At 36.5% G+C, this 20,243-nt stretch overlaps 1 protein-coding gene and 1 gene segment (V, D, J or C); both read left to right on the top strand.

Moving 5' to 3' along the window:
* Positions 1–20,243, top strand: part of LOC125274624 (polymeric immunoglobulin receptor-like) — an 859,185-nt gene that overhangs the window by 104,828 nt on the left and 734,114 nt on the right. The window lies entirely within an intron of this gene.
* Positions 13,824–19,751, top strand: LOC125274690. The segment is given in 5 exon segments: positions 13,824–13,965; positions 17,379–17,681; positions 18,247–18,568; positions 18,679–18,999; positions 19,180–19,751. Coding segments are annotated over 5 exon segments (1,418 nt in total).

Raw genomic sequence — 20,243 nt, 5'->3', positions numbered from 1 at the left:
TGCTTGTGTTTTGTAATGTACTTAAATCACAAATAAAGTGTACTTATAACATAAAGTGTACTCATAACAGAAATAAAGTATACTTATAACACAAATAAAAGTATACTTATAACACAAATAAAGTATACTTATAATGCAAAGTATATTATAACAAAAAATTATACTTTTAACACAAATGAAGTATACTTATAACACAAATTAAGTACACTTTAATATCACTAATCAAGCATGTAATTAGTCCCTACACAGACATATACTTAAAGTGTACTAAGTATACTTGAAGTTGTTCCAATTTAGTACACATAAGTATACTAAATATACTTAAAGTTGTATTTTAATACTACTTAATTTCAACTTAAATATACTTAGTACAAAATTAGTTGTTTCAAAATAGCACACTTTAAATGAACTAATCATTAACACACTTGAAATATACTAATAATTAGTCTTGCTGCAAGTATACTTAGTATACTTTTTTTTTCACTAGGGAGGATCTGAATAAATAGCTCTCTTGTGAGAGATTTGTTTTTGTTATGGACTGTCTCACTGTGTATATGGGGGGGGGGGGGGGGGTGGCACAGTAGTTCAGTTCACTACAAAAAGGTCAGAAGCATCTGTAAATAATGAATCCAACTGTTAAAATAACCTTATGCTTTTCTCCTCTAAAGATGCTCACTGACATTTGGTGTTCAACAATAGCCTTGTTATATATTTTGCATCAAACATATAATACTTACTTGGTTTAAACCACACTCTGCAAACAAACGTAGACTTGAACTTTAATACCAGGATGTGACATATGAATACCCTTACAAAATATAAGTATACTTCAAATTTATAAATATCAATGTACTAGAAGTACACTTAAAAATGTAGTTTTAATACTACTTGGCCACTTTTTAGGGTATAAAAGTATACTTTAAGTGTAACAGTAAACTTTGAGTACACACATTTATAAGACATTTGTTTGTGGTGCAACTATACTACAAGTGAACTTATAGGTAAACTGATATATAGTTTAAATACAGCACATTTTTTAGTTTATGAAAGTACTCTTTGAAGTATACTCTCACTAGTAGTATTATACTGCAAGTATACTTGCAAGTTTTCTTTAATTGAACATAACATCATACTTATAGTTTACTATTTATATAGCCTATACATTATCCCAAATGTTTACAGACAGAAAACGATCATTATAGCACAACACGTTCAGTCTTATTGTTTGAATCTTGTTTTCTTTATTATATTAATATTCCAGTGTCAATCTAGCTTACTGCAGTGTGCAACAAGTGTCTCATAGCAGCTGCCAAATGAACGCACAAAGTAACGTTATAACATAATTTTCAACACACTCAAATGTATCTGATAAACAGTGCTGCTTTACCCCACATTTGCTTAACCGGAAGAAGCAGAAGCGGCAATAATAAAAGTTCCACTGCTCTCGAGGTGTGTGTCGCGCTCATCTCTCATTACAATTGCTCCAGCGGCCTCGTTCAGCTCTCACAGCAAACCGATCAAACTCAGCCATCTTGTAGGACATCTCAATTCTCTAATTGCACAGGGAGGAGAGGAACGAGGAGTGAGGAAGCTTCCTGAGTTGTCATAAGCGAGGACACACAGTTGTATCCTTTGCGTAAGTCTTTTTTGTCAAGAAACCTGATGCACATTCTCCTCCCCCTTCACATCTGTCACAATAATTTAAATGTATGCTTTACTTTTGCAGTTTACATTTCACATATTTCAACAGTGCATCTTGCGTTATTAATATTATGAATTTTTCAAATAACCAAAATTGAACAACAAGAGGACAGACCTTTTTCAGGAAAGAAAGTGAGGAAAGGAAATAAGGGTGCAAAAATAAGAAATGTGAAAAAAACCCATGAGTGTTTAGGGTGCCATTTGGTACAGGGTCCTTCTCTCGCTTGTTTCTGCTTCTTCTTTATCTGTGTTTTACCTGTACTCTTTCAGAAGATGCGTAATAGCGCCCCCTACCATATAACCGTGAAAACATGGATAGCCGGAAAATTCAGTCAATGGCGGAGAGTATAAAGTAGATTTGAAGTAAATTCCTATGTTCACTATACCAGTGGACTAGCCTACGCAAAAATATTCAGATACTCTGAATTAGGAACATCTGTTTTCTTTATAAATCAATATTTTCAAACAATGTAAGTTTATAAGACAGTAGCTTATGTAAAACTATGTGGGAAAAAATGGCTAGGCTACTCAATCAAAAGATTAAACGCATCTACAACACAAGTATACTTACTTAGAATACTTATGCTTTTAAGTATATCTATAAGTATATCTAAGTATATCTATAAGTAAGTATATCTATATTTTAAGTATATCTAAGTATATAAGTCAAGTAAGTGCAATTTTAAGTATATTTCTGAGAAGTATAAGTATATTTCTGAGATGTACATAAAAAGTAGACTGAAAGTATACTTATTTTTTTAGTTTAAAAGAAGTATACTAATAGCACACTTGAATAAACTTCTTTTTTTATAAGGATAGCTCTCTAGTGAGAGGTTTGTTTTTGTTATTGACTGTCTCTCTGTGTATGACTGGGGCACAGTAGTTCAGTCCTCTACAAAAAGCGATGTAAATGAATTATCATAGTGAATCCAGCTGTCATGCTTTTCTTCTCTAAAGATGCTCACTGACTTTTGGTGTTTAACATGATAATTTATATATTTTGCATTAAACATGTAATATTTACTTTGTGTAAAAACCACACTTTTCAAGTAACACCAGGATGTGACATATGAACAGCTCTTTTGTGAGAGGTTTGATTTTGTTATGGACCGTCTCTCTGTGTATACAGTGGCTGGGGCACAGTATTTCAGTCCACTACAAAAAGATCAGAAGCATCTGTAAATTAATTATCACTATTAGTCAATCCATAATGTGCAACTTAAAGCTGCTGTAGGTAACTTTTGTAAAAAAAATATTTTTTACATATTTGTTAAACCTGACATTATGTCCTGACAGTAGAATATGAGACAGATAATCTGTGAAAAAATCAAGCTCCTCTGGCTCCTACCAGTGGTCCTATTGCCATTTGCAGAAATACACCGCTCCCGGTAAGAAACAACCAATCAGAGCCAGGAGGAGTGTCTTAGCAGTGTCAATCAATCAAGCTCGCGTGCGCGCTGATCACACTCCTGTCATGCACAGTGTACAGGCGTCAAATTCAAGATTACCGGTGTGCCGCAGCTTTGCTTATGGCGAAATAAAACGATGTTATATGCAAAGGACCACCCTGAAACTAAAAGAAACCTGAAACCTGAAATCTACAAGAAACCATGCCATACATAATTTGTCAGTCCTGTTTTGAAATTATCTTAGTTGTGTAGTTCTTAAATTAAACAAATCAAGCAGGGATACTTACTTGTCAAGCAGAAATGTGGCTGACTCTGCATCGGTTTTTAATCCGTTCAGGACACATAGCTCCCTCCACCTCGGAAAAGCCGCTCCGATATTTACCCTCGTTTTATTTCGGGCTCTATCTAATTCTTTCTTTTTGGCCTTTTTATCATCGTCGTCTGTCTTTTTCCGTTTACCCGTCTTTATTTTATGAGCAGGTGCCACTCGAGGAATTGACAGTTTGGATTGTTTTTCCGCCATAAGCAAAGCTGCGGCACACCGGTAATCTTGAATTTGACGCCTGTACACTGTGCATGACAGGAGTGTGATCAGCGCGCACGCGAGCTTGATTGATTGACACTGCTAAGACACTCCTCCTGGCTCTGATTGGTTGTTTCTTACCGGGAGCGGTGTATTTCTGCAAATGGCAATAGGACCACTGGTAGGAGCCAGAGGAGCTTGATTTTTTTCACAGATTATCTGTCTCATATTCTACTGTCAGGACATAATGTCAGGTTTAACAAATATGTAAAAAATTTTTTTTTTACAAAAGTTACCCACAGCAGCTTTAAACAGATTAATTAAAAAGAGTGCTCTTTTTTTTTTCATTTTTGTTTCATTCAATTATTGCGGGACCATGTACAGAATAACACCAACTGCCATCACAGTTCAGTTAATTATAGATCCTAAATGACATATAAATTAGAACAGAAATAAAGAGATCTGTAATCATTTTGCTGTTTTTACAAAAAAAAAAAAAAAAAAATGAAGAAGAGCTTTATAATAGAGTTTGGGTCCAAAACTTCTCTATCTTATTCAACAATTTTAAGGGGCAAACCTCAATATGTTAGGATCTATGTATGGAGATGCACCTTTTTGTACAGCACTCTGCAGCACATCTCTGTGTAATGTACTGCATGTCATGACTCATAAATATTATAATAATTGCACTAAGTGCATCCCATCTCCATTCACAAATGTTACACTGTAAAAATAATCCTTTGGCTAGAAAGGTTGTACCTACATTTTATTAATTTATTTATCTATTATTTATTTATTTGCATTTAATAATTTTATTGCTCAATAAAAGTTCCATATTTCCTTTTTGTATGCTGGATTATTTGTTGTTTGAAAGGCTTTTACAATAATTTCCTGAAAAGTCTGAATATTCTCTGTTGTGCTGCTTTATAAACACTAGAACTGGGACATTAGTTATTGTCTGGCTTTACACCACTGTGATAACTACTACCACAATGATTTACACATGTACATAAACTCTAGGAGACCCGAGACTAAATGAAAAAGCAGAGAGGAAACCAAAGGAAGGACGTAACATAAACCGAAAGCTACACTCTAAAAAATGCTGGGTTAAAAACAACCCAAGTTGGGTTGAAAATGGACAAACCCAGCAATTGGGTTGTTTTAACCCAGCGGTTGGGTTAAATGTTTGCCCAACCTGCTGGGTAGTTTTATTTAACTCAACTATTGTTTAAAAATTACTGTATTGCTTAATTAAAATTAACCCAAAGTATGTTGGAAATGAACATTTATTAATGTTCAATGAATAATTATTAAACAATAAACATTTATTAAATTTCTTATTAATAAATTTATATTAATAAACTATTAAACTATTAAATTTATATTAATAAAATATTAAAGCTTATTAATAAACATTCACCTTTTGTCTATTATTGTTGCCTCTAATTGCATCTGGTTTTTAATTTCCCAACTATTTTGGGTTCATTTTAAGCTAGCCATATAGCAATTTTTAAACAATAGTTGGTTTAAATAAAACTACCCAGCAAGTTGGGCAAACATTTAACCCAACCGCTGGGTTAAAACAACTCAATCGCTGGGTTTGTCCATTTTCAACCCAACTTGGGTTGTTTTTAACCCAGCATTTTTTAGAGTGTATAGAAACATTCCTGGAGCAAGACGAATTAAGCTGGTTTTACTTTTTAGTTTTATAAAGTTTAAAAGATAGTTTTCTTATTATAGTATTCAATGAATGTATGACTCATGCTGATAGCTTTATTAGCAATCTGATTTTCAGGAAGCAATATTTAGCCTCTTATACAATACAGACATAAATGTATTGAAGTCATTGGTGAAACATTAAATTGAATTAATTAATTATATGTTGTTTATTCTTTGTCTGGTTAATACAGTCTACTATATAGTCGACTGTGCTTATGTAAACATTTCAAGTGAAGAAACATTTAAAAAGTCTCAAGATAGCAAAGGAAATGAAACATAAGGCTATTTGATGTGGTTTGGATCATTGTGCAAAACAGCAGACACAGTGTGGCACAATGTATAAAGGCAATAAACATTTAATAAGTCTAATTCTTGGATTTTATTTGTACGTTTGTTTACTATTGGGGCATATCATAAAGAACCTTTGAATGGTCCTACAAAGAACCTAATAAAGTGACATGAAGAACTGCTAGAGGTTCTTTTAAGAACCTTTCAGTGAAAAGTGAAACTTCAGTTCCAGTCAAAAAACGTTTCAATGGTTCACAGCTTAATCTTAGCTACATTTCCAGTTAAATAAATGTATGTCATAATAATGGCATTGTACATATTAAATATGCCTTTAAACATTTTAATTACTATACAAGAAACTGCAGCAGGAAGGAAAATACGGTGCATCCAAGAGGTTGTTGTAAAGCCTGTTGCATGAGGAGTATTTGAGGTGGCCTGTGTCACTGTGCATGGAGTGGCCACAGTGAAACATTTCACTTCATAAACCCCTTACAATTAACAATGGAGTTCATTAAAGAAGTCCTCAACAAACATGTATAATGTAGAATTTTATTCATGGTCTAGATTATTATTATTGTCATTGTTATTATTTTAAATTATTTATTTAAGAAAAAAAACCCTGAAGTTTAATTTTTGAAGTTATACCCACATTTTATAAACTTAAACTCACTGACCTTTGGTGTTTAACAATATCCTTGATATTTTACATATTTTGCATCAAACATATAATATTTACTTTGTGTAAAACCACACTGTGCAAGTAAATGTGGACTTTAACGCCAGGATGTGACATGAACAGCTCTCTAGTGAGAGGTTTGTTTTTGTTATGGACTGTATGTCTGTGTATACGGGGGGTACTACACAGTGTTTCAGTCCACTACAAAAAGATCAGAAGCATCTGTAAATTAATTATCACTATAGTAAAGCCATTTCTGTCAGGACAATATAATAGATATTGTCAAATATAATAGATAATTGCTTAGACTTTGTTTTGGCAGTATTGTTCTGTTCTGGGCAAGAACTCCCTGCGTATTCATGCAGCATAGCATGGATAAGAGCAGGGACAGCAGCAATAAACCCCCTTAGGGTAACAGAACAGAACCAACGTATGCAGATATTATTAATGTCAATAATTTAACATGTACACTTTTCAAGAATTAGTCTGATTCAAGGGGAATAATAAGTCAAATCCTGACTGAAGAGAGGAGGAGCTGGGGATGGAGGAGGGTAATTAGCTCCTGAGAAATGCGATAGCTGCTGATAATACTGAGGAGCTTATATATGGATGCTGTGATAGGCATTGTATTCCTATAGGTAGACATTAGTCACCTGGAAGTCGGCTGATGGGAGCATGACTGACGTGATATACCAGAACTGATAAATTGTAATTAAAAAAAAAAAAAAAAAAAAAAAGTTAAATTGATATAATAGGGGTTTATAATAGAGTTTGGGTCCAAATCTTCTCAATCTTGTACAACAGTGTTAAGGGGCAAACCTCAATATAATATGATCTATGTATGGAGATGCATAGAGAGCCAGTGTTGTGCTGAATTTTCCTTTTTGTACAGTTCTCTGCAACACGTCTCTGTGTAATGTACTGCATGTCATGAATATTTTTGCATTGAGTGTGTATTTTGATGCCTCTTTCCCTAATATGCCATTATTATTTTCCTGCTATATAGCTTTTTTAGTTTCACTAAAACCTTCACATCTTCATTCACACTTACACTTACACTTTTTATTTATTTATTTAGTAAACTTACATTTACTGTATTTATCCAATTGATTTGTTCAATGTATTTACACTGACAACATAAAAAAAGTGATCTCATCTTTTGCGAGTAAGTAAACTCAAAAAAAGCCCATGCAAAAAAGGAAACAAAATGTATTTTTGCACGCAGAACCATCAGGCAGAAACATAATTTATCTGGAGTAAATGAGGAGATTGTTCTGTTGATAATCTGACAGCTGTTGGTTTTTAAAATCCAATCTTTATGTTATGCTTTATCTACTTTTGTGACATAAGAACCATAATGAAACTAAAATGGCTAACTGGCTGTTTATGTAAAATATTTTTAACAGATCGGATAGATTATTCCCACTCATATGCAGGTGTTTCCTGTGATACTGTCACAATCAAACCTCTGAGTTCCTGAATGAACTGTTAAAAATAACCTTATGCTTTTCTTCTCTGTATGCTCACTGACATTTGGAGTTTAACAATAGCCTTTTTTTAATTTATATATTTGCATCAAGCATATAATATTTTATTAATATTTTATTTATTAAGCATATATATATTATTTTTTAAACTGCTCTGCAAGTAATTACTAGAGGACTAGTACTTAGTGAGCACTGTCACGAGTGGCTGTATAAGCATGCGCACAAAGACAAATAGGTCAATTAAAACAGTCTTTGATCCAATAATCCACAGAATACATAGAAGAATCACAGGGAATACACATCCACAGAACCAAGACAAGACCGGATAAAGAACTGAACAAAACAGGGAGTAAATATACACAGAATAAATGAGTTAATTAAGAGGTGACCGGTGAACTGAATAATAATCAAGGGAACAAACTGGCACACACCAGGAAACTAGGGCTGCATCCAAAAACTTAAAAATGCTGCCTTCGGAGGACACATTCCAAGGTAGGAACCCACGTAGAAGGCGACGTTCTCGTGACCTTGCGCAATGTTCCCTAAAAGTTCCCTAAAGGTGATGAAAATTTCGAACCTTTTCAGAACATTCGGGACGTTCCTAAAACATCCTCTTTTGGTAATGAAAATGCTGCCGGTTAAGGTTCCTGATATGAGTTTATGGGGACGTTCTCTTTTGTTTATTTTTTGGTTGCACAAGAACGTTACAATGAGGACATTTGGGAAGTTATCAGAACGTCCTATAGTAATAGTCCCCTAAACATTCCCAGAACGTCCTGAATGTTCCCTGAAGGTCCACCAAATAACATCCCCCAAACCTTAAAAGAACTCCACATCGTGACCGTCTCTGAAAGTTTTGGGAATGTTACCAGGTGACAGGTTAGATGTTGATGTTTTATAGAAAATAATAAAGTTTGAAGTCCCCGTTATGGAGGTGAGCGTTTGCTTATGGGCTCTTGATTCTTGATGTTTTAACATTAGATTTTCCCTGACTACTTTAACTGTGTTTCCAAAACATGCTTGTTACAACAAAAATTACAAGAGAAATTCTGATCAGATGAATTTGTTTTTTTAGTGATGCTGATTCTATCATCATGGAGTGTCCTGATTCACTGATCCCACTGATTATACAGACAGTTTTTTGAGCAGTCTCTTTTAGACTCACTCAGACATCATGAATCAGCGTATGAACCTCAACAATGGTGACAATAAACAAAAATCTTTTTTGTGATTTTAGTAGCCTGTTTTGTGATGCTCAAAATTAATCTGTTATTCTGAACATTTTGTCACCATTGTTGATGTGATGTCTGTGAGTCTACATGATGCTGTCTGAATAATTTCTACATAATGACATAAAAACTTTCAAAACATCAAAGCAGAACAGAAATGTATGCAGTATTATAGAGCTACAATAACATAAAAGGAATACAATATTTGGAGATCAGTGAATAAGACCACTGTATGATGATGAAATCATCAACAATAAGCAATCAAATTCATCTGATCAGATTTTATTCTCACAATTTTTTTAACAAATATTTTTTAGAAACACACAGTTACAATTGGAGAAACTAATGTTAAAATGTCAAGGGTCAGGAGCCCAACTAAAGCAAGCACTTACCTCCATAACGGTGACTTTGAACTTTATTATTTTCAATAAAACATCAACACCTCATTAAGAAGTTTTGTATGAAAGAAATTTGTAATAAGTGAAGATGCTGAGATCTAGAGAGATCTGTTAGTGTTTAATGTTCTGTTTATGTTGTGAGTTTTGTGCGGTTACCGTTGTGTTAGAGAGCAGATCCTGTGCTTCAGTCAGTGATGAGCCAGAAACACTGATGTTATGCTGCATGTTGCTTTACTTAAAGACAGTAACTGTGTAGCTGCTGATGCAGTGATACCGTAGTTACATAAGCTCATGTATGTGCTAATGTCAGCTAATGGCTTACTGCAAGAGATTTGCATTTTGCAGTTTCCCTGTAAAGTGCTTTTTTTTGTAAGACATTAAAGAAGCATTAGTTTTTGTTTGAACCGCCACTTTTGTTAGTCAATTTAGCTCTAATTTTCAATTCAATTTTTTGACAAGGGCAGCAGGGACATTCTGGGAACATCATATTTCCAAATAAAACACATCACATCAATCCTGGAGAGAAGGCAATTCTAGATTCACGAGTGTACATGCAGGAGGACAAAGTTTGAGCATGCACATGTAATATCTGAGCAAGAGAGCGTGCGTCCAGTTTTGTGGGAGAAGGGAATCCACCTGTGAGCAGAGAGATTCTTGCTTGCGCATTTGATGCGCTCTCGTGTTACAATAATGTGCTCTTGACATTTGTCATTACAATAATGCTATAGAAACCACCTTAAATGAACTATTAAAATGAGAAGAAAGTTGTGTCTGAAAGTTGCAATCAATTTTTATTGGTTAAAATGAATAGAGAATATCTCTTGTTTTCTGTAGGTGCTCAACCATTTTCATGGGTGGAGCTTGAGCATCCATGGGATCGGCGCAGGTTTTTTGGAAATATTTGCCATCAGGATGGATGATTACATGAGAACATGACAGCTGCACATTTTTAAATGCCAGTCACAGTTTTTATTATATTTCTTACCATGGTATTGTAATTTCAGTGATGAAAATACAGACATAACTGAAATGCGGGACACTACTTGCGTCTTGTGGGACATGAGACAAAGCTCCTAATTTTCAGGACTGGTGTTCACCCTACCCCCGTTCCCTGAAGGAGATGTTTTGTCAATACTGACATAATGGGGTCTTGCCTGGGAGCCCAATCACCTCCAAGTGGTAACAAAATGAGCCAATGAACATTAGCCAGTGAGATTTGCATGCCGAGTCACACCTACCCGTACAAATGGGTATAAATATGACTGGCATTACTCACTTCATTTGTGAGCTGAGACAGGGATCCAGGCCATTCAGTGGTGGTTCAGGGGTATGACAGGGGGATGTAACGTCTATGTTCACTCTTTCAGGGAACAGGGGTTACATTAGTAACTTAGACATTCCCATTCAGCCAGTCAGTTCGCCGTTACATCGATACTGACGTAATGGGGTCCCTATGGAAAGCGCTGTAGCAAAAGAACCGTGTTACAATGCAAATGCTGGCAAGCCACGGTGTGCCCATTTGGCAACTGCTCTTACAAATGTTGTAACCTACCCAGCAGCCAAAGTTAGCCCAAGAGAAGTCCTCCATTCCATAAGGGATAGAAGGGACAGGGTTTACTGTGGGGACAGTTGAAGCTGCTGTTCCTGCCGCAGGGAAGAGTGCTTCAGAACTCAATTCCCATCATTTTTCAGCCATGACCTTAACGCTGGGGAAACGTACCCAATTCCAAAGGAGGGGACTACTACGGGGACCACACCCTGCCCAAAGGGAGGTAACGTGGGGAGGTACGCATATGGACTGACCCATGGGGCAGTACTAGATATGGAAGATCTCTGTTGTAGGTCCTGCCTAACAAGGAAGGAACCGCTACTGGCACAGAGACAGGTCAGAGCAGAGTTGCCCAGGGAAAGACACCCGTTTACCATCAGGGAAAGTGTATCGTGGACAAACACATATGGGATTACCAACCAGGGAATTACATTCACATGGGCATCTAGCCCTGTACAAGGGCTGACTGGCTGGGCATGCACATGAGTACTGGGCCTGGTGTCAGACGCCTCTGACTGCCACAGGATGCTGGAGGAACTCCAACAGGGTTTGGCATCTAGGGAACTGATCGGAGGAGCAGAATAAGCATTCACATCCCCTCCTTGGAGGGGAATGGCACTCCAAGTGGGAACCCGTGGCTATATACTTGTCGACAGCACACAGGAGTGCTGTCTTTAAGACATGATTTTAAGCTCAACTGACTCTAGAAGCTCAAAGGGAGTTCTCTGAAAAACCAAAAGGATGACAGAGAGGTCTCAGGAGGGGATGAGGCGTGGCCTGGGAGGATTTAACCTCCTGGCACCTCTCAGGACCTTTCTCAGTGACCTGCCATTGACAGCATCATGATGTGCTGCAATGGGGGCAACATATACCTTCAAGGTGAAGGGGGACAGCCTCCACTCCAAGCCATTTTGGGAAGAACACCACTCAGTGAACAGACTCCACTTCAAAACATAAGCGTGCCTCATAGAGGGGGCTCTAGCTGAAGTGATAGTGTCACTGGCGGTAGTCCACTTAAGTCCTCCGTGTCCCATCCAGAGACCACATGTGGAGGTTCCAGGGGTCTGGATGTGGGTTCCATATATTTCCCCATCCCTGAGAAAGCAGGTCCCTCCTCAGGGGAAGCCACCAGGAAGGGGCTGTCGCGAGGAGCAGTTTTGGGAACTAGGTCCGCTTACGCCAGTACGACGCAGCTAGAAAGACCTGCTCCTCATCTTCCCTGAACTTGAACATTGTCTGAGAAGGCTCACTAAGGGAAACGCATATTTGCGTAGGCCCCAGGGCCAGCTGTGTGCCAGTGCATCCATGCTGAGGGTCCTCTCGGTCAGGGAAAAGAACAACTGGCAGTGAGCAGACTCCTGGGAGGCTAACTGTTACATGTCATCTGCACGATTGAGCTCGCCTGGAATGTAAATGGCACACAGCGACATGAGCCGCTGCTGACTCCAGAGGAGGAAATGGCAGGCGAGTTGTGACATGCGACGAGAGCGTAGACCACCTTGATGGTTGATGTACACTACAGTCATTGTGTTGTCTGTCCAGACCAATACATGCGGTCGAAACTGGCGCAGGGCAAGGAGTACTGCTAGCAACTTGAGGTAATTGATATGCCACTGCAGTCGAGGTCCTGTCCAGGAGCAAGAGGCAGCATGCCCATTGCATATGGCACCCCAGCCAGTGGTGGAGGCATCTGTTGTGAGAACAACATGCCTGGACACTTGTTCTAAGGGTACTCTGGCCCATAGAAAGGCAAGGTCCAACCATGGGCTGAATGTTTGGTGATATCTTGGTGTGATGGCCACATGGAACATGCCATGGCGCCATACCCATCTCAGGACTCGGCTATGTAGACAGTGCTGAAGCGGTCTCATACGCATACGCAATCCAAGCGGCGTGACTGTGGCTGCGGGTGCAATATGCCCCAGGAGCCTCTGAAATTGCTTCAGTGGAACTGCTGTTTTCTGCGAGAACGTATTCAGGCAGTTGAGCATCGACTGTACACACTCGTTGGTGAGGCGTGCTGTCATGTTGACCCAAGTCCAACTCCACACCAAGAAAAGAGATGCTCTGCACAGGGGAGAGCTTGCTCTTTTCCCTGTTGACCCAAAGCCCCAGACGGCTGAGATGCCAGAGTGCCAAGTCCCTGTGTTCGCATAACTGATTTGTTTCTTTCCTACTTCAGGGTCACAACACCGGAAGGAAAGGATGAGGAATCAGGAAGTTATGCATACCTGACCTTGGGCTGTCTATAGGGAAAAACACATACACCCTGCCCTGTACCCCATTCTTATTTACTCACAAAAAGTTACACCTGGATCAAACCTTGACAGAGAACATATACTGAGCGTTGTGAGGCTGCTGAACCTGGATTTATATGGACTTGTCAACTCTAAACCTACTCTGAAACTCAGAGTTAGTTCAACTAGCTTCATACAACAGGACTCAGATATGTCAGATTCAACAACAAATCTTTTTCAGGTTAACTATTAGCTATAGCACACACTGACATGTTACATGTAGTTCCAACAAACATGGATTAGGTAAACTTTCCTTTTACACATTTAGCCGAAATGAACTCAATGAAGTTGTGATAAAATGTTTAAGAACTCATTTTCAATAAATAATTCAAACAAGCAGCAGAAATAACTTTTTTGAGTGATACAATTGCAGTACATGTAGCCTATACTCAAATGGATTCGTTTCTAGATTAAGGTTCCTCGTGTTTTGGATAAAATGCAACATTAGCGCTGCAAATCATGTTTCTGACGTAGGACAATTGAGAACAGTATATAGAAAGGCGAGAGAAGTTTTTAATGCATCCATTACTCCTGACCGAAAAGTAGAATAACAAATGTTAGGTTGAAGTTCTTTTGATAACATGAACAGCTTCTTATGGACTTTTTGGTCAGTAACTCAAAGGCACCAGTCACTGTGTATACCTACTTTGACTACTGGGGGAAAGGAACCAAAGTCACTGTTTCCTCAGGTAAGATATTGATGATATTTTCTGTCATTTTATTTTTATTTCTTTTTGAAGATCAAGTAAGTAGTCTTGGCACAAAATTTCAGACGTATTTACAATTTGTACCTTGGTTAACAGTGGAAAGATGCGTCGGTAACCTTAAAAAATAACGCGTAAAACTTTAAGATTACAGAAAGTGTGAACTAACGTATCAAACCGTGTCGCTTTGAGAACGTCGATCTAGACAAAGTACAGCCTATAGCCTGGGTAAATTTATTTGTGGTTATGGTATGGCTCTTATCATAAACTTTCCGGCTGTGACGGTGCTTTTGACTACTGGGGAAAGGGAACCGCGGTGACTGTAACATCAGGTAAGAAGTTAGATTCGTTCATAAATTATTCGTTATGTATTGTTTTATTAACATATGAACTAATAAAGCATATTATTTTTATTACTTAGCATTAACAACACTTTTTAGTCATAGAAAAATATAATGGGTAATGTTGCAATAGGCTAAATTAATAAATCAGGCTGCAGCTATAGGTTCGCTTATATTAGTGGGGAAAAAATCGTTTGTGTTTTTGTGCACTGAAGAAATTAAAAGTATCACTGTGTGATCGCTTTGACTACTGGGGAAAGGGAACCGCGGTGACTGTAACATCAGGTAAGAAGTTAGATTCGTTCATAAATTATTCGTTATGTATTGTTTTATTAACATATGAACTAATAAAGCATATTATTTTTATTACGCATTAACAACACTTTTTAGTCATAGAAAAATATAATGGGTAATGTTGCAATAGGCTAAATTAATAAATCAGGCTGCAGCTATAGGTTCGCTTATATTAGTGGGGAAAAAATCGTTTGTGTTTTTGTGCACTGAAGAAATTAAAAGTATCACTGTGTGATCGCTTTGACTACTGGGGAAAGGGAACCGCGGTGACTGTAACATCAGGTAAGAATTTAATAAATTATTCGTTATGTAGCCTATAGTTTTATTAACATATTAACTAATAAAACATATAATTTTTTATTAACTTATTAACAACATCTTTTAGTCATAGAAAAATTATGTATAATGTGGCAATAAATTCATAAATGAGGTTGTATTAGTGTAAAAATCGTTAGTGTTTTTGTGCACTGAAGAAATTAAAAGTCTCACTGTGACGCTGTCTTTGACTACTGGGGGAAAGGCACGTCGGTCACAGTGACATCTGGTAAGATGATACATTTAATCTAATCTACTCTATAACGTTGGCACGTTTTAAATATAATAGTGGGCTAAATGTAAAATTACAGACCGCTGGTCCGTTTTGCAATAATAAACATGAGATTGAATTAAAAGGATAAATGGTCGAATCTGTGGTTCAGAGTAATAAATGAAAGCGACTTGTTAAGCGGTTACATAGTTTCTATTTTTGTACAATATCCCCGGGTAAAGTGTCAGTGTGACGATGCTTTTGACTACTGGGGAAAAGGAACCATGGTCACTGTCTCGTCAGGTAAGAAAAATACTCACCTATCAAATCAAAATCTGATTTAAGTACGATAAATGTGTGCGAAGTTAATTTGTCGAAAAACTGTTTTTACATTAAAGCAACATTTTAATGACGATTTTCTTGTTCTGCGATTAGAGCAATTAAAGTCAGGACATTGGCCTTAAGTGTTTTGTTAGAAACGCAATTATGATTCACGTTAAATATGAATAACTATAATTCTAAATAATTAGATTTGTGCATTCAAATAAAACAAGAAATTGGCTACAGGTCGTTCACCAGACTCTGAGCGTTGTGTTTTTATACTGCTCTGTAACATTAAAAGAATATTGTGTAACTGGGCTTTCGACTATTGGGGAAGAGGCACCACAGTCACCGTAACAAACAGTAAGATTTTATCATTAATTGCAAGGACAAAACAAGACAAAATGTTATTATTTATTTCTATTATATTTTTAACAGAGTTGTTAGAGTTTTCTTTTGCAAATTATCTCCATTTAGCTGTTGTCAAATGTATGCAATTTCACTAAAAGGCTATATAATTTTATATTATTGTTCAGCTGCTAAAAACGACCAAAAATCAATATCAGTAGTTATTCTTAAACGACTCTTTTCATTGTTCATTTTCTCGCCTGTGTTGCTTTAATCTGCTTAAATATTAGACGCTGAAAACAGCCAGAGCATAAGTAAAAAACTAAATAGCCTAACTAAACTGCAACGTCTCTGGTGCGTTAAAACTTTCTGCACCGATACTGCCACTAATATAACGCGTTATGTTTTAAATTGTTGATTGCATCCCGACATTATTTGTAATAGGCCTAATAATAATAATAATAATAATAATAATAGGTTAAAACTGGCGTAGCTTATTGCTTTAGAAACTTTCTGTCAATGCCTAAAGATGGTTTAAAAGAAACTTTGGCGGACAGCAGCCGCTATTCAAGAAATAATTGCAAGCACAATGAAAATATAATAGAATTTTTTTTTTTTAATGGAACTTTTAGAAGTGCGAGGAATGTTTGTATTTTTTAATTGGGCTATTTATTTTAATAATCGTTTTTTATATGATTCATAGTTCAAAGTTACAAACTGATTTCTCTAAAAATTCTCGAAAGATTGGAATTTTCATTCAATTTAATTTTTAATTTACACTTTAAGTTACGAGAACTGCTTCATTTGAAACTAAATGAAAAGTCATTGTGCAGTCATAATAAATGAAAATTGGTTTAAATAATCCTTTATTAATTGTAACATTTACACTGTTAAAAATAAAGGTTCTTAACATTGTCGACATTGTCGTTGAATGTTCAGTGAAGAACCTTTAAACATCCATGGAACCTTTCCATTCCACAAAATTTTCTTAAGGTTATTTAAATGTTCTTCACACTAAGATGTTTTTCCTAAGAACTCTTCACTGAAAGTTTCTTTGAGAAACTCAAAATGTTTCTTCTATGGCATCGCATTCATTTTTGGATCCTTTATTTTTGGAACTTTTATTTTTAAGAGTGTAAAATAAAATGTTTCCCCAAATTCGCGAGATTGTAGCCTATGTTTTACGCGGCCGAATAGTTTTGAAGACGGAGGCCAACTAGCATTTAACTAAGGGGTCAGTCTTACTTTTTTATTACCAATCAACTTGTTAAAGTAACTTACTTAAAATGTTATAAACATTCTTAAAGAAGAAGAAAAGATGATAACTTGCAAGACTAGTCTAGCAGTTTATTCAACTGGCCACATGACTCTGATGCAAAGCGAAGATAGTGATGTATTTCTTCTCGCGTAAAATAATTTAATCTATTTAATCTATTTTATTTGATTTATTCATTAATGTATTAGGTTCGTTCATTTGACATGAAGCTGTTTAATAGTGTCGCATATGTTATGTTATAGGTCGTAGCTTATATAGCCTATTGTCTGAGAAAAATGTAATGTCTCTACAGCTCAACCATCTCCGCCGAAGTCAATCTTCGGCCTGTCTCAGTGTTCTTCTGATTCTGAGTTCCTCACCATCGGCTGCGTGACAAGAGGTTTCTCCCCTGCGGACTCGCTTACTGTCACATGGAAGGATCCCGCTAATAAAGGGCTGACTGATTTCGTGCAGTATCCAGCGTTCGGGAGTGACGGAGACTATACCAAAATCAGCCATCTGCGTGTGAAAAAAAGCGACTGGATTCCTAATAAACATTACACATGTGAAGCTTCAAATTCAAAAGGCGAAAAAAAAATTTTAATATCTCCACCAGGTAAGTCACATCTCTGAAATGTTAACGTCTTCCATTGGACATTTTAACCACATCATGTGTCTCTCTATTATATATTGCTGTTGGCATGATGTTTCTTCGTGGAGGCTCATGTTTTAATATATAATATATTTCAGCACACTCCTATAGTTTTGTCAAACCATTGGTTGAATTATTCAATGTCAATGAACCTGCTGTTATATTTTTTTGCATATCAAGCAGTTGTCCTGATGACAGACAGTGAATGCTTACAGAACAGCGAGGCTAACTCCTCTAAAAACGTTAGAACAGAAAAGCACATTATAGGCATAGGCTTTCAGAAATACATTTTCTTTGACCTCGTGCCAGGGAATACAATTGCATATGAGATTTCTTCTTGTTTTATAAACAAAATAAAATTAATGATAATAAAAAAAATTAAATATAAATGTAGGCTACAACACTTAACATTGGCATTCAAACTCAAACTACAGGTGCATCCTATATGCTTTGCTTAATAAAGCATTTTGCTCTATTTTCTTGTGCTTTTCATGTCCTCTCCTCTCTGCTTTCTCCTGTATGTTGCCAGCCCCACCGCCAGATCAGCCTGCAACTGTCATTCTTAACAGCACCTACAAAAAAGGAATTAGAAAATGGAACAGCAACCTTCTCGTGTTTAGCCCAGCAGTTTTCACCTAAAACATATTCGTTTAAGTGGTTTAAGGATGAAAATCAGGTGACAAATGCAATAAACACCTATGACACAAGTGAGAAGAATGGCTCAGTAACCTTATATAGCGCCACGAGCATTTTGCAAATCAGTGCCGAAGAATGGACGAAACAAGGTGCCAAAATCAAGTGCGAGTTCGATCACCTGAAGGAAAAAAAAGTCAGAGAGGCCATATCTACAGGTATGTTTGCTTTTGAGGACTGTGAATGCTTTGAAAAGCTTTTTTTTCTATTTCTCTATTCATATTATGTTTACCTCTCCCTAAATCTGTTGCATGTCTGCTTATTGTAGGCTACACAGATAATGGTGATGACTGCAACAACGTTGCTGTTAATATAGTCCCCCCGTCCCTTGAAGACATGCTGAAAAATAGAGAAGGTACGCTGATGTGCAAAGCTTCAGGAGAAAGTGCAGAATTCACCAAAATAGAGATAAAAGCAAATAATTTTATCATCAAAGAGGCATCGGAGGAACATTTCAAGAACAAAAAAAATGTGGCACTTGAAGCCCCCATAGGCTATGAAGAATGGAGCAACGGCACAGTATTTACATGCACAGTTGAACACAAAAAACTATCACAGCCCAAGGAGACTACGTTCACCAGAGAAAATGGTATGTTTTTTTCTTTTTGCAAAACATCATGCAGTTCTTGCTTCCACAATGTCTCTTGATTTATACAGTCTTTCACTTACAATTGACATTAATATATCAGTTCATCAAAAAATAAGAAAAAGAAGAAGAGGAGGAGAATGACTCCGCATTCTGGTCTTAATTATGATCTTGTCTTACTAGGTGCGAGTCCCAAGAGACCCTCTATTTACCTGTTAGCACCCCCAGAGCACAAAGAGGGTGAAACCATGACCCTGACATGTTATGTGAAGGATTTCTACCCCAAAGAGGTGTTTGTGTCTTGGCTTGCTGATGATGAACCTGTGAATCTTAAGTCCCAAACTAGCCTGCCAGTGCAGAATGATAAATACTTCTCCGTCTACAGTCAGATCACAGTCAGTTAATTCTGACTGGAAAAGAGGTATAATGTACAGTTGTGTTGTGTACCATGAAAGCATTGATGAAAAAATGCGCGTACTGACAAGATCTATTGATGATAAAATGGAAAGGCCAGGTGTAATTAATCTAAGTATGAATACCCCTGCATCCTGCAAGGAATAGATCGTTATGCATGTGATGTCTTCCTGTTATGCCTGTTAAGTGTGTATCTTGTTCATCTTGTGTTTCTTTTTGTTCTTGAGTTACATGTCCATAATTGTAAGTGTGTTTGTCTTTAATGTTTGTGGCTTATTGCTTTTTGAGATTTTCATGCACATCATTTAGGAAAAGACTAATAAAAAAAGAAACTAAGCATATTTCCTGTGCATTTAATTTATGTTGTCATGTTTTACATGTCTCTGTCCCAGTGTATGTGTGCATAAAAGGTCACAAAGACATCATAACATAACATCACTCCACATAAATTAAAAAAATATATATAATAATAAAACATGAAACGGTTATAATAATAATAATAATAATACATCGAAGAGAAGGATTTTAAGAGTACTTTTAAAATATATATATACATAAAAATAAAAATTAAAAATAATTTTATTCAGAAGACAAAAAAAAAAAAAAAAAAAACATTAGCAGGCACATAAAATGCTCAATAATGGGAGTAAATGCTTATCAGTGTGTGTGCATAATATATGTCTTGTACTGATCATTCAGACATATAATGTTCTACCATTTATACAGTTCAGCTCATAGAGACTGAATACAGTTCTTACATTGGTTCACATTGGTTCATCTACAGCATGCCAGGACACATTCAGAACTTTTTTGCTGATTTATTTGAGACTGTC

Source organism: Megalobrama amblycephala, linkage group LG1, assembly GCF_018812025.1.
Source record: "Megalobrama amblycephala isolate DHTTF-2021 linkage group LG1, ASM1881202v1, whole genome shotgun sequence".
Taxonomy (NCBI): domain Eukaryota; kingdom Metazoa; phylum Chordata; class Actinopteri; order Cypriniformes; family Xenocyprididae; genus Megalobrama; species Megalobrama amblycephala.
Note: the sequence above shows the minus strand (reverse complement) of the source record. Positions and strands in the feature narration are given on the sequence as shown.